This window comes from Taudactylus pleione, unplaced genomic scaffold, assembly GCF_031769625.1.
Source record: "Taudactylus pleione unplaced genomic scaffold, aTauple2 ptg000241l, whole genome shotgun sequence".
Lineage (NCBI taxonomy): Eukaryota > Metazoa > Chordata > Amphibia > Anura > Myobatrachidae > Taudactylus > Taudactylus pleione.
In genome coordinates this window covers 300,081-315,779 of record NW_028284643.1, presented here as the reverse complement: position 1 = coordinate 315,779, position 15,699 = coordinate 300,081, and the positions used below count along the sequence as shown (strand labels likewise).

Below are 15,699 nucleotides of genomic sequence, written 5' to 3'. Positions count from 1 at the left end.
TGCTCACAGACTGGGGTGGGGGGCTTCAGTATCAAATCAGCCCGTTCCCTGCTCACTGAGACTCGCGGTAACTGAGGCGGACAGTGACGGGGGCCGGAGGAAGACGCTGGTCTGAGTGCAAACGCACCGTCGATAGCCATCTTTTTGTTTTTTTAAATGAGTGCAAGTTTAAGCTTCAAAGTTAAACAGCGATATGAGTGGCGATGTCCATCTGATGTCGCCAGGTGTCTTTTAAATGATCGCAATGGGCGGAAATATCGGCAGTGGGCGACAGAAATCGGACAAATGCGATTCGCAAATGGGAAGTGCTGGAATTGTGCTGTGTTTTTACATACAGTTCCCCATGGGCCCCGTCCCGAATATCAGATCTGACCACTTTGGTTAATGGTGTGAGTGGCCCAATTTCTAACCAATGTGGGGATCAGCCTGAGATTCAGCAGGGTGAGGACTGTGTCACTCTGGGATATAAAGGGCCGGTGAATGCCCCATTCAGACCTGTGGCCTCGTCATAGGAGAAGGAACTTTTATGTTCCCGTAAACTTGGGGAGATATTACTGCCGTGTAGTCGGAGTGTAGGGATTGCAGTGTAATCATTCGGTGACCGTGGAAGTTGTTGGGAAGTTCACGAACAGACCTAAAGTTTAATCTGCAAATATGACTCCTGTCCGATCTGCGGCTGTTTGCGATATACTTCCCTTGCAGCGAGCGTGCAGCACTCCTCTCATACAGCCGCTGTCCTGTGTTCAGTGGGTCGGACATCCGCAGTCCCGTCCCAAACCTGACGTTATTTCTACAGAGCCGATGGCACTGGCCAGATGATCTGAAGGTTGGGGACAGTCTTAAGGTGCATACACGCGTAACGATTTTGTAACCAACGATGTTCTGTCACATTCTCCCTTGAAAAAGTGAACGATTTTTTTGAAGTATAATGAACGATTTTTTGAACGATGAACGAATAATGTTCCTTCCCTTAATGAAAATCGTCATGTTGGACAGTCTGAAATGGACGATGAACGATAACTACAAACGGGAGTGCGCATTTGTGATTATCGTTCGTTATAACTCATAAACTGAACGATTTTTTGGAAGGATTTGACGATACCGGCGTCGTTACGTGTGTATGCACCTTTAGGATGAGGCCCTTAAGCAGCCAGCCCACTGAAGATGAGAGCTGCAGGAGGTAAGTACTGTACGAGGTAAGTATATAACAAATAGTCACAGATAGGATAAGGCTTATAGTATCTTTTCTGCGCATTTAACCCCTTAATATAAAATAAAAAATCTCAGGTGGAATTAAGCGGAAATGTTCTTCTGAGTAGATCTGAAAGGATTACACGCGTTCCAGTCAGGGACCTTATTGTAGCAGAGGGGTCCATGGCTTAAGCAGCGCTCAGGAACAGTGATGGGTATTAATCCTCCACTATTACGAGTACAAGCCCTGCAATCAGTGAAACATATAATCCCAGCATTTGATCTATGAACTGTGTAAAGGAGCCCTCGTTCTCTCTATCTCTCTCTGTGGTATTAGTCTGCAGGGATTAATGCTGCGTTTTTTTAATTAATATACATGAACATTGTTTGCATACTTACGGGAAATCCCTCTGCGCGGCGCGCAGTCCTCCGGGAGCCACCATTTCATGTCTCCAAATTGATGTTGGAGGTAGTCACCCACCATGTGTCTCTTTCTATTGTGTATCGTGTCTGGGGAGCTTGGGGAAAGAAGGCGTTGTTCGGGGCAATGCATTCTGGGAGTTGTAGTTTAACAATAGCTCTTTTCAGTCGTCATGGCTGCGGAATAATGTAGATTTCTCGTTACTGGTATCCAGGTGTTGTACAATTACATGTTTACGATCTATTTTTTCATTATGTTTAAAGACGACGGATTTACATGTGTTTATGCGTGGTATGGCTGAGCACGGCTTGAGCATCCTCTCACTCTCCAGGTGTGGAACTATAAGCCCCAGCATGCCATTCCAGCCTTTAGCAACGTTGATGGACTGTGCGCTAATATGATTGTCTAACCTGCTGCTTAGTTTGGTTTAAGTTCTGTTTCTCAGCGATGACTTCATCTTGGTACATAGGAGAGTATTACATCTTCAGCACAGCGGTGAGGGGTCAGCCCTGGGGAAGAGCACAGTATAGAAGAAAAATAGCACAGCTGAGCGGACATGGACCCTTGTGCCTGCATTATAGACGTAGATAGTCTGACCCATGTAAATGTATCTTCATGGGTGACTGGACAGTGGTTTTTCCCAAGGAAATCCTCTCACCTCTTCACCCCTCTGAGTTATACTGTAATAAAACACATGTCAGAGCGGGTGTCACAGTGACTGGAGGTATTAAGTTACTTTATTATTTGTGAGCAAATTGCTTCTGGCATAGTCTCAGCGTTGCTATTAACAGCCCAACACTGGTATCCGCCTGACACGAGAAACCTCTGCATGCACTACTGGTCATTATTTAATGCCTCATGTATGTGAGAACCGAGTATCTAGTACAGTGATTCCCAACCTCGGTCCTCAAGGCACGCTATCAGTCCTGGTTTTAGTGATTTCCATGCTTAAGCACAGATGGTTAAATCAAAATAACCAAGGTACTAATTAAGTCACCTGTGCTCAACTATGGCTATCCTTAAAGCCTGGACTGTCAGTGTGCCTTGAGGACCGTGGTTGGAAACTCCTGATCTAGTAGGACGGATGGTATAGTGCACTACCCCGGGGTGATGGTTAGAAGTGTTACATGTAGTGGAAGCTGCGTCTGGGGACTCCCCACAGACACCGCTATAGAAATAGAATTGATGCTTATTTGGGTCTTGAACGGCGCAGCAAATATGTCTTGGTGTATATTATGTTTATGTTCCATGGTCGGGTATAATTGGAGGCAGTGTTTAGTGTATATCTGTGTGGCAGAGAGATATGGTCTGAAGAAAAAGTTAACACATTTTATATCTAAGAAATGCAATAAAGTAAAACAAAAGCTGGTTAAAAGGGCTCTGTAGCATAAATAGGTACATAGAGAAGACGGGTCCGATATAGGAAACATCTAATTTACATAAGAGCATAAACCGTAAAAAAAAAACCCACTAAAGCTGCACACACACAACGATTTAGTCAATGAACGATTTTAGTAAACGATTTTCGTTCATTTTTTCAAGGGAAAAATGAACGAGAATCGTTTACTAAAATCGATCATTTACTAAATGTAATGAACGATTTTTTTTTTAACTACAAACAATTTTTGCATATTCCCTTACTGAAAATCGTTGAGTTGGTCAGTCTGACTAAACTACAAACGTTGAACGCGCATGAACGATAATTGTTCATCGTTTTAACTCTGAAAAAATCGTTCACTTTCCATCATTGAATGATAAACGATGTTGTTATCGATAATCATTCCAAAAATCGTTGTCTGCGTATACACCTTAAATCATAAGTTGTATAAAACTGCATGTGTCTCAGGGAAGACCTTTAAACCACTCTGTGCTTAGATTGGAGATAATGTTGCATGTATGGCGACATTGTATAATAGCTACTGAAATAGTTCACAGTCCAGGTCCTGAAACTTGCTGCTCCTCTATGGAGTTTTAGAAGAGATGTTGCCCATAGCAACCGATCAGTCTAGCTATTATCTTCTAGAAGGTGCTAGTTAAATGTTAAGTAGAATCTGATTGGTTGCTATGGGCAACATCTCCACTTCTAAAACTCATTTCTAAAAACTCTTACTTTAGTCAATTTACCCCATTAGTGTGACTATATAAGTGAAAATATGGATAAAAAAAAATGTAGCCCCATTGTTCCTTGTGTGCTGTGCGGATTGTTAAGCGGAGAGTCTGGCGTGACCGTCAGTGACGTCAAAACATTAGTGATAAATTCATGTGTAGCACAAATAAAACACCAGTGGGTACAAGGACGTTGGATGTAATACTATTAATTATCAGTTTTAGGGTCAACTGGAAGAGGCTCTTGGTTTATGATTTTTGCTGTTGCAGATTTTAGCCATTTATTTATTCTCTGAAAATAACTCCCCAAGACGTGTGTATATTTTATCCAATATTAATGTTAAGGATGATACGTCTATAGTAACTGCATTAATACTATTATTACCATTTGGCTAGAAGGCGACACATCCCCATACTATAATGTCATCGTTACGGCCTTGAGTGCCCGTCTGATGACTGGTACAGAGAATCTGCAGATTCTATAATTCCCAGTTTTAAAGGAGTTTTTCATTCGAGAAATTTTGTACTTTGAAGTTTTATTTTTCCAGTTGGGAATTTTTCACCATAACCTATATTTAATCGCATAAAAGACGCAAAAGCTTTTAAGAGCGAGATTTGTTTGTGCTGATATATCCCCCCCCTCCCCGTTTTGTAGTGCCCCATTGCGGACAAACCATGTACCAGTGTTACTTACTTTACTTCCTGATGATGTACATTAGACTTATGGAGCGTACACACGGTCAGATTTGTCAGACTTGTCAGATTTGTCAGATGAACGATTGAACAATTAAACGATTTGAACGATTTTACCAAAGTTTTGAACGATTGAACGATTTTTGACTGCATTAAAATGAATGGAATCGTCCAAGTCTGACTGCAAACACATCAGATGTCAGAAATCGTTATCTGACCATCGGGAACGCGCATCGTTGATCGTCCATCGTTCAGGCATGTCAGATATGAACGATTTTCCTTCAGATATGACCGACTGAACGATTTTTAAATCGTTATCGTTCATATCTGAAGGAAAAATCTGACCGTGTGTATGCACCATTAGACTGTTTTCATTTCCTGTGCATGGTCTGTTAAAGGTTATTAATCCAAATGAATTATTGTTCATCATTTAGAATATATTTATTTTGGTATTTAAGTGTCATTATAATTAGGCTGACAATTTTAGGTTTTGCAGACAGGGCCGAATGACCACCTGGCCGGTATAACGCCAGGAAAGGGTGCAGCAGAATAGATGCTGCTGACATTGTCCGATCAGCAGGGTCAAGGGTCAGGGTTAGAACAATAGGTTCATGTTTTGTTCTTTTAATGCTGAATATGGTGCTTTAAAATCTCTTCTGACTGATGTTGAGACACCGCCGACGTGGTTCCTTGTTTGTATCACAGGCGGTAAATGAAAGGTTATAATGAGCTGCGGTCACCTGGTCTTGCAGCGCTGCACGTGACGCCATTTTTGGAACAACCGTCTTAACACGTTCTGATCATTACTGTTTGTCTCTCTCTCGTGGCAGATTACAAAGCTGAAGGCTGAATCCCGTCTCGATCTCTTAAGGCAAACTGGAGTTTCTGTGGATACGTGGCTGAAGAGCGCAATGAACCAGGTGATGGAGGAACTGGAGAACGAGCGATGGGCGACTCTTCCCACCATGATCAATAATGGCTCATCTCACTTGGTACAGTCGCTCTTCATGTCTGGTGATGAAATGTTGTGGAATGACCCCTCTATGAGCTCTACAAAAGTAGGCGATACCTCGTGTACAGTTATGGCAGCCATTTTGTGGGCTAGATCAGTGCTGAGAAGACCACAAATACAGTAGGAAACGGTGACATCCCCGAGTGGTCTTAAAGTTATAAAATGGCGGCTTCACAGTGTATGACAGGACCACTTGCCTTTAAGCTGTATAAGAAGGATAAAGAAACATTGAACATTCCACCATTTCGATAATGCAGTGCATTAAAGACTTCATGTGTACCACAGCAGTAGAATTTGTTGCTTACGTTGGGTCTGTCCTGGACTCTCTCATAATTCTGTGTAACGAGGCAGATTGTTGGCAGATTGCTGATTTTCAGGAGTTTGCTTTAGATTTTGCCCATGATAAGCAATATTTCACCCTTTGTGTTCTTGCGCTCACTGTTTTAGGAAGCTTACAGCGTTAACAATTTTGCTGCCGCAAAAGGTGAAAAAAAAATGCTAAAATTACCACTAAATGCAGCCGCGTGTAATTGTCTCGGCGGCGTGTAATTGTGTTAGTCTTGTGTAGCTGTCTCGGCGGCGTGTAGCTGTCTCGGCGCCGTGTAATTGTCTCGGCGGCTTGTAATTGTGTCAGCCTTGTGTTACTCTTTCGGCCTTGTGTAACTATCTAGGCCGCGTGTAATTGTCTCAGCCACGTGTAATTGTCTCGGCCGCGTGTAATTGCCTCAGCCACGTGTAATTGTATCAGCCTTGTGTTACTCTTTCGGTCTTGTGTTACTCTTTCGGCCGCGTGTAATTGTCTCGGCCACGTGTAATTGTCTCGGCCACGTGTAATTGTCTCGGCCACGTGTAATTGTCTCGGCCGCGTGTAATTGTCTCGGCCGCGTGTAATTGTTTCAGTCTTGTGTTACTCTTTCGGCCGTGTGTAACTATCTAGGCCCCGTGCAGCTGTCTCGGCTGCGTGTAATTGTGTCGGCCGCGTGTAATTGTGTCGGCCGCGTGTAATTGTGTCAGCCATGTTCTCCTGTGGGCGGAACGTGGATGCTCAGGGATGGTTCTCCTGTAGAATTCAATGATTGCAGCACTTGTTGCTCTCCTATAGAGGTGATTGTGTCCTGGTTTGATCATCTTTTTCCGCCACGTACCTGCCTTTTGTCTGTAGATGGCTGTAGCTGGACCGGTGCATGATTAATAATCAGTGACCCATCTATAGTGCCGTACACAATCGCTGTATACATCTGATTGTTTTATTTCCATTTGTAAGGAATAAACAAAGCATTTCTCTCCCTTCCAGACTAAACTGAACATAGACGCTCCTGAAAGTGCCATTCCTGGTCGGGTGATGCCATTCCTGAGTGGGTGGCATCAAGGGCAGAGCAATGCACATTGTGCACCATAGTAAATTATAGATAAGGGCCCAGCCCTTTGAGGGCAGCAGTAGGTGGTCGTGAGATCCTTAGATATCTAACCTTCTAATGAGAGGACAAGTGAAGAAGTTTCCCAAAGCGACCAATCAGCTTCTACCTATCATTTTGTAGAATGTACTCGATAACTGCAAGCTAGAAGCTTATTGGTTGCTGTGGGAAACTTCCCCAATCTTTCGAAGGTTTGATACATCTCCCCCTTAGTCTTGCAGAAATACCTCCTTTCAGAGCTCAGGGGTTAACTGTGGCTTCAGTGGGCACATAAATGTCGCCTCTTTTATGATTTGTCTTAGCAAGTAGTGGTCTCCCATAAGTACACCCCACAACCCCAGTTTTATAGATCCAGAGATGTTTACCCCTTAACCAATAATGCATTGATGCCATATACTTACTATAGATCGGGCCTGGACATCCTGTGGCTCTATGGGTGTTGTGAAACTCCAAGCCCCAGCATGTTTTGCTCTATATCTGACAAGGTATGCTGGGACTTGTAGTTTCACTGCACCTGCAGAGCCACGCATTGTGCGGGCCTGCTATAGATTAAATACGCAGTAGAAGCCTCCAGTATTCTGTTTTGCTCACTTCTTAAGCTGCCCGTCCACTAGCAGACCTCAAAACGACTGCACGATTACCACATTGTAATCGTGCAGGCGTTTGTCAGTCTGTGATGAGCCTGCACTGAGCGAGCAGTCGTTCAGCACAGGCTCATCCATCATCTCCAAACATGCTGAACCTGACGTTATCGTCGGGTTGTCCAGCATGTTTGCCCGATGATAGATGTCTAAACAACCAGCGTGAGCACACATCGCTGGTCGTTTTAGACATCGTTTAAACAATCTGCAACCGATTTTCAAATGATTATCGAACGATAACAATATCGTTCAATCGCTCAATTTAATCGCCTAGTGGATGGCCAGCTCTCGCCTCCCTCTGACACCAGCACTGAGCTATGCCTGTCGCCCTCCCAGCTGACCGACTCGCACCAGACAGATATAGCGTTCTCCCAGGACTGCCGCGCTCCTGGTTAGTGCAGAAGGTGCACAGATGGCTTTTAGCATTTTTGTTTGTTTTTTGGACATCTGGCGAAATCCGTCTATTTTACAGAAACATTGCTGTGAACGGATATGTTTATCTAATTTAATATACATAACACAATATGGTGATGTCCTATTCAGAGCAGATGGGTACAGACAACATCGGTTTGTGTTTAGGATTTTGGTGCTGTATTCGTTCCGCTGAACCGTTGAGAGCCCATGCATCGGGAGGTACGCGGGTTAATAGAGAATAGCGTGTGTGCGCTCTGATGATATCGGGGTGAGTTAGCGTGTGTTCATTCCGGGACACGCGGGAGGGCACGGTGGTGTACGCGTCCGTTTCCCATGCTCTGGTAGGTGCATTAAGCTGAGAATTTTATCTCTCACAAGTTAATGCTCCAGCTGGCGGGTATGTATTAGCTATCTGCGAGGGAATGGAATGCATTAGGAACTGGCTACAGAAGTGTCGCCCAATTAAGCGGCCGCTCATCTGTGGAAATGTAAATACAGACAACGTACAGGAGAGTCCTGGGAACAACCTATGTAGTATTTTATGTTTGTGCTGGAACCGAGGTTAGAGGCCTGTGATTTGCTTTGTCATTAACTTTGCGTTAAACGTGGCAATGTGGCTCAGATCATTTAAGAATCCCACTTTAAGTTGTCGCATGCTCCTAAATAGCATCGTTTGGAGACACTAAATGTACCTACAGGATGATGCTGGTAATGTCCTCCCCATGGGCTGTGACCAGGAGCCTGTCTCTGTGTACTAAGATTGGAGGAAAGATGAAGGGATGGGAATGCTGGCCTAAAGGGTCTGGTTTGGGCAGACGCCAGGGGTGGTCCAGCTGCACGCACCCGAGAACCTGTATAGATCTGTTATAAGTATAGTTTACATTTAGTTTAATAACTTGTGTATGCTGCCTGGTTCTTCTACAGGTAAATGTCTTTTGTGTTGGATGGATTACAATAACGGCTTTACCATTTGTTAATGGTCTTTTTAAGGCATAGAATCCTAGTGTGTAATGCCCATATTATTATTATCCTTCATATGGTGCCACAAGGGGCCCGCAGTGCCCTACAAAGTACGTAAACAGGAACAATATAAACACCACACAAACAAAAAACGTGACTTACAGTACAAAACATTGCAGAACATGGACAAGGTTTAAAAACCTTGCTGTATCAGCCATCATGAGACCCAAATGAGCCGCAGCGGACGGCCGATCCCAAAGGTTTGGTGCTGTTGTTGGAAGTGAGGAGTTGATGGTATACGTGAGGGTTGGAAAAGCACAAAAGGGAAGAGGGCCCTGCTTGTGAGAGCTTACAATCTAAAGATAAGCAACTTTGAGGTGAGAGTTAATATACCAACCTGAATTCAAGCAGAGCATTAGGACTAGACCAGCCTGTAGCCAATTAGTTATTAGAATAATCTCTGGAGACGCACCATTTTATAGCCTGTGAGCGTACAAGAACACTGAGTAGATCAGCTTGTAGCCAATCAGAGCATTAGGACATTCACAGGAGCAGAACAGCTTCTAGCCAATCAGAGCATTAGGACACTCACAGGAGCAGACCAGCTTTTAGCCAATCAGAGCATTAGGACGCACACAGGAGCAGACCAGTTTGTAGCCAATCAGAGCATTAGGACACTCACAGGAGCAGACCAGTTTGCAGCCAATCAGAGCATTAGGACACTCAAAGGAGCAGAACAGCTTGTAGCCAATCAGAGCATTAGGACACTCAAAGGAGCAGAACAGCTTGTAGCCAATCAGAGCATTAGGACACTCGCAGGAGCAGACCAGCTTCTGGCCAATCAGAGCATTAGGACACTCACAGGAGCAGACCAGCTTGTAGCCAATCAGAGCATTAGGACACTCACAGGAGCAGACCAGCTTGTAGCCAATCAGAACATTAGGACACTCACAGGAGCAGACCAGCTTGTAGCCAATCAGAGCATTAGGACACTCGCAGGAGCAGACCAGCTTCTGGCCAATCAGAGCATTAGGACACTCACAGGAGCAGACCAGCTTGTAGCCAATCAGAGCATTAGGACACTCACAGGAGCAGACCAGCTTGTAGCCAATCAGAACATTAGCGCACTGGCAGGAGCACTAGCATACGGCATTTAGAGCACCACATGTAGCGCAGACACATGCTTAGTGTGGGAATTGCCCATCTATAAAAAACAGGCCATAAATCCAAATTGTTTTGCGTCTGTTACTTATTCGGTTTGTGGTTTTCTCTTCTAACTTTTCCAAAAATGTCTGAATGCCTCAGCAGCTGCATGTTTCTGGGATTAATTGATGTCGAGGAGCGTGGAGGGCTTTGCTACGTCTTAGAAAATGTACGATATTTATAGCCAGGGCTGACAAACCTTCCTGGCACTTTGTACGGTTTTGGAGCCAAATATGTGTTTTGGAAATCTGTATAAATAGGTATAAAGAAAATACTCACAAAATGCCAGACACACTGCTGAAACCAGGGAGCGTCGGCCTCATCCCAGTTATACAAAGCTGCCCGCTCTGACAGTCTGTACCCTGATCCATCTGCCTGTCTGGGTGTATTCAGCAACCAGTCCCCACTCACTTGCCGCAGGAAATTGCATACAGAAACTGTCCGTCCCCCCCCGCCCGGAGTCTTTTGTGATGTGGTTGTTGGTCCAGAAACCTGTACTATGTCTATTTCCCCGTGTTGTGTGGATTTGCTGTTCGGCCACCATTGATTTCCTTCTCCTGTCGCTGCACACAGGGAGGCACCGATGTGGACAGGGAGGACAGCGAGGAGATGGAGGACAGTATGGATGCTTTTGATGACAGTAGCTCAAGCCCTTCGGGAACGCTGAGGAATTATCCGTTGACCTGCAAAGTCATCTACTCCTACCAGGTCTGTGCTTCCTGCAGGTGCCCTGCGTACGTCACCCACTGGCTCTGCCAGCTGGCTGCTCCCCAACGAGTCAGCCTGCAAATATCTTGTTGATCTTCCAGCACCAGCAGCCGTGAAGTACTAGTCTAGAATAGGGCAGTGGCTCTGTAATTGCTGTGGAACTACAAGTCTCAGCTTGCCCTGCTGGCCCGTGCCCTGTCCGCAGCACTGACTTGCTTTTTGTTAGCGATTGCTCCTAAAGAACTTGGTGTTCTACAAAGTAGCATGAGCTTAGGGCTAATTATGTACAGCATGTGGCTACATAAAGGGGCTAATTCTGGGTCGGGGGTCGCTATGTCTGTAATAGCGAGTTTTAGCATATAGCGCACGAGCAGATGCGAATTTACACATTTTTGCATATATCGGTCAGATTTGGGGTCAGGCGGATCTTGCGAAGCATTCTTTCGGCACAGGAAACTGGGTAGCGACAATGCGATCGCGCGGATCTGTTCTGTCCCGTGTGGCGTGTAGCGAGAGCTCAGCGCTGTTATGAGCTGCGCATACGGGGAAGGGGCGTTTCAGGTGGATCTCTTGCACCGAGCAGGGGGCTGCCGCAAATGCTAATGATGGCGGCCAGCGTCTGTGGACGGAGCGGCATTAGCCCTACAGAAACTGGCAGAAGGTGTAAATCAGGTTTCTGCGTCAACCTTGCATCCAACTTAGAATTAGCCCTAAAATGTTTGTTTTCTGTAGCCCAGAAACCCGCAGGCGTTGCCGAGTTCCTCAAGGAGTCATATACAGCATTAGGCGTTTATGTGACGGTGGGAAGTGAAGCTAGATAACCAGATAACTGTCACACGAGACCAAGCACTTCGTGTGACAGGAAGGGGGGACAGATAAGTGTTTCGGTATAAAGCCTCCTGTCCTCTGTATTGCAGGCATCTCAGCCAGATGAGCTGACTATAGAGGAACATGAGATGCTGGAAGTGATCGAAGACGGAGACATGGAAGACTGGGTCAAGGTAAATGTTTCTATGGTGACGCACAAAGGCTCACGGCAAACGCAGTATTCTTATATACGGATAATGAACTGTATGCTTTATGTGGTTTGGTGACTTTCACCCTTATTGTTGTTGCTCTCTCTCCCCCCTGCCAGGCAAGGAATAAATCTGGGCAGGTGGGATATGTCCCAGAGAAGTATCTCCAGTTCCCTGCGTCCAACAGTCTGCTGAGCATGCTGCAGTCTCTGGCCGCGCTGGACAGCCGCTCGCACACCTCCAGCAATTCTAACGACGCAGAGATGGTCTCGGGAAGCATGAACGGCGACTCCAGCGGTAACTGTCATCCTACTCGGCATAGAATGGTGCGCTCAGTCATGTCACCAGCCAGGGGGTCTCTCTCACCAGTAATGTGGTTATATACTGTCACCGTGTGCACAGTGAGTGGTTATATACTGTTACCGTGCACAGTGAGTGGTTATATACTGTTACCGTGCACAGTGAGTGGTTATATACTGTTACCGTGTGCACAGTGAGTAGTTATATACTGTTACCGTGTGCACAGTGAGTGGTTATATACTGTTACCGTGTGCACAGTCAGTGGTTATATACTGTTACCGTGTGCACAGTGAGTGGTTATATACTGTTACCGTGTGCACAGTGAGTGGTTATATACTGTTACCGTGTGCACAGTGAGTAGTTATATACTGTTACCGTGTGCACAGTCAGTGGTTATATACTGTTACCGTGTGCACAGTGAGTGGTTATATACTGTTACCGTGTGCACAGTGAGTGGTTATATACTGTTACCGTGTGCACAGTGAGTAGTTATATACTGTTACCGTGTGCACAGTGAGTGGTTATATACTGTGTCACCATGTGGACAGTGAGTGGTTATATACTGTGTCACCATGTGGACAGTGAGTAGTTATATACTGTGTTACCGTGTGCACAGTGAGTGGTTATATACTGTGTCACCGTGCGGACAGTCAGTGGTTATATACTGTTACAGTGTGGACAGTGAGTAGTTATATACTGTTACCGTGTGCACAGTGAGTGGTTATATACTGTGTTATCGTGCGGACAGTGAGTAGTTATATACTGTTACCGTGTGCACAGTGAGTGGTTATATACTGTGTTACCGTGCGGACAGTGAGTAGTTATATACTGTTACCGTGTGCACAGTGAGTGGTTATATACTGTTACCGTGTGCACAGTGAGTGGTTATATACTGTTACCGTGTGCACAGTCAGTGGTTATATACTGTTACCGTGTGCACAGTGAGTGGTTATATACTGTTACCGTGTGCACAGTGAGTGGTTATATACTGTTACCGTGTGCACAGTGAGTAGTTATATACTGTTACCGTGTGCACAGTGAGTGGTTATATACTGTGTCACCGTGCGGACAGTCAGTGGTTATATACTGTTACCGTGTGCACAGTGAGTGGTTATATACTGTGTCACCGTGTGGACAGTGAGTGGTTATATACTGTTACCGTGTGGACAGTGAGTAGTTATATACTGTTACCGTGTGCACAGTGAGTAGTTATATACTGTTACCGTGTGCACAGTGAGTGGTTATATACTGTTACCGTGTGCACAGTGAGTGGTTATATACTGTTACCGTGTGCACAGTGAGTGGTTATATACTGTTACCGTGTGCACAGTGAGTAGTTATATACTGTTACCGTGTGCACAGTGAGTGGTTATATACTGTTACCGTGCGGACAGTGAGTGGTTATATACTGTTACCGTGTGGACAGTGAGTAGTTATATACTGTTACCGTGTGCACAGTGAGTGGTTATATACTGTCACCGTGTGGACAGTGAGTGGTTATATACTGTTACCGTGTGCACAGTGAGTGGTTATATACTGTTACCGTGTGCACAGTGAGTGGTTATATACTGTTACCGTGTGCACAGTGAGTAGTTATATACTGTTACCGTGTGCACAGTGAGTGGTTATATACTGTTACCGTGCGGACAGTGAGTGGTTATATACTGTTACCGTGTGGACAGTGAGTAGTTATATACTGTTACCGTGTGCACAGTGAGTGGTTATATACTGTCACCGTGTGGACAGTGAGTGGTTATATACTGTTACCGTGTGCACAGTGAGTGGTTATATACTGTTACCGTGTGCACAGTGAGTAGTTATATACTGTCTCACCGTGCGGACAGTGAGTAGTTATATACTGTTACCGTGTGCACAGTGAGTAGTTATATACTGTTACCGTGTGCACAGTGAGTAGTTATATACTGTTACCGTGTGCACAGTGAGTAGTTATATACTGTTACCGTGTGCACAGTGAGTAGTTATATACTGTTACCGTGTGCACAGTGAGTAGTTATATACTGTTACCGTGTGCACAGTGAGTGGTTATATACTGTTACCGTGTGCACAGTGAGTGGTTATATACTGTTACCGTGTGCACAGTGAGTAGTTATATACTGTTACCGTGTGCACAGTGAGTAGTTATATACTGTTACCGTGTGCACAGTGAGTGGTTATATACTGTGTTACCATGTGGACAGTGAGTGGTTATATACTGTGTCACCATGTGGACAGTGAGTGGTTATATACTGTCACCGTGTGCACAGTGAGTGGTTATATACTGTGTTACCATGTGCACAGTGAGTAGTTATATACTGTTACCGTGTGGACAGTGAGTAGTTATATACTGTTACCGTGTGCACAGTGAGTAGTTATATACTGTGTTACCGTGTGGACAGTGAGTAGTTATATACTGTTACCGTGTGCACAGTGAGTGGTTATATACTGTCACCGTGTGCACAGTGAGTAGTTATATACTGTTACCGTGTGCACAGTGAGTGGTTATATACTGTGTTACCGTGTGGACAGTTAGTGGTTATATACTGTCACCGTGTGCACAGTGAGTGGTTATATACTGTGTTACCGTGTGCACAGTGAGTAGTTATATACTGTTACCGTGTGGACAGTGAGTAGTTATATACTGTCACCGTGTGCACAGTGAGTGGTTATATACTGTTACAGTGCGGACAGTGAGTAGTTATATACTGAGTCACCGTGTGCACAGTGAGTGGTTATATACTGTGTCACCGTGTGCACAGTGAGTGGTTATATACTGTGTCACCGTGTGCACAGTGAGTGGTTATATACTGTGTCACCGTGTGCACAGTGAGTGGTTATATACTGTGTCACCGTGTGCACAGTGAGTGGTTATATACTGTGTCACCGTGCGGACAGTGAGTAGTTATATACTGTTACCGTGTGCACAGTGAGTGGTTATATACTGTTACCGTGTGCACAGTGAGTGGTTATATACTGTTACCGTGTGCACAGTGAGTGGTTATATATTGTTACCGTGTGCACAGTGAGTGGTTATATACTGTTACCGTGTGCACAGTGAGTAGTTATATACTGTTACCGTGTGCACAGTGAGTAGTTATATACTGTTACCGTGTGCACAGTGAGTGGTTATATACTGTTACCGTGTGCACAGTGAGTGGTTATATACTGTGTTACCATGTGGACAGTGAGTGGTTATATACTGTGTCACCATGTGGACAGTGAGTGGTTATATACTGTCACCGTGTGCACAGTGAGTGGTTATATACTGTCACCGTGTGCACAGTGAGTGGTTATATACTGTGTTACCATGTGCACAGTGAGTAGTTATATACTGTTACCGTGTGCACAGTGAGTGGTTATATACTGTTACAGTGCGGACAGTGAGTAGTTATATACTGAGTCACCGTGTGCACAGTGAGTAGTTATATACTGTGTTACCATGTGCACAATGAGTAGTTATATACTGTTACCGTGTGGACAGTGAGTAGTTATATACTGTGTTACCGTGTGGACAGTGAGTAGTTATATACTGTTACCGTGTGCACAGTGAGTAGTTATATACTGTCACCGTGTGCACAGTGAGTAGTTATATACTGTTACCGTGTGCACAGTGAGTGGTTAT

General features: G+C 44.8%; 1 protein-coding gene across 5 annotated transcripts in view; it reads left to right on the top strand.

The window, feature by feature from the left end:
• FCHSD2 (FCH and double SH3 domains 2) overlaps window positions 1-15,699 on the top strand; it is a 176,533-nt gene that overhangs the window by 136,560 nt on the left and 24,274 nt on the right. For 4 of the 5 annotated variants that reach the window (XM_088479549.1, XM_088479550.1, XM_088479551.1 and 1 more), the window contains 4 exons: window positions 5,242-5,403; window positions 10,630-10,764; window positions 11,682-11,765; window positions 11,900-12,077. In XM_088479549.1, coding sequence (XP_088335675.1) covers window positions 5,242-5,403; window positions 10,630-10,764; window positions 11,682-11,765; window positions 11,900-12,077 — 559 coding nt within the window. The remainder of the gene's footprint in view (window positions 1-5,241; window positions 5,404-10,629; window positions 10,765-11,681; window positions 11,766-11,899; window positions 12,078-15,699) is intronic. The other variant, XM_088479552.1, reaches the window with a different exon arrangement.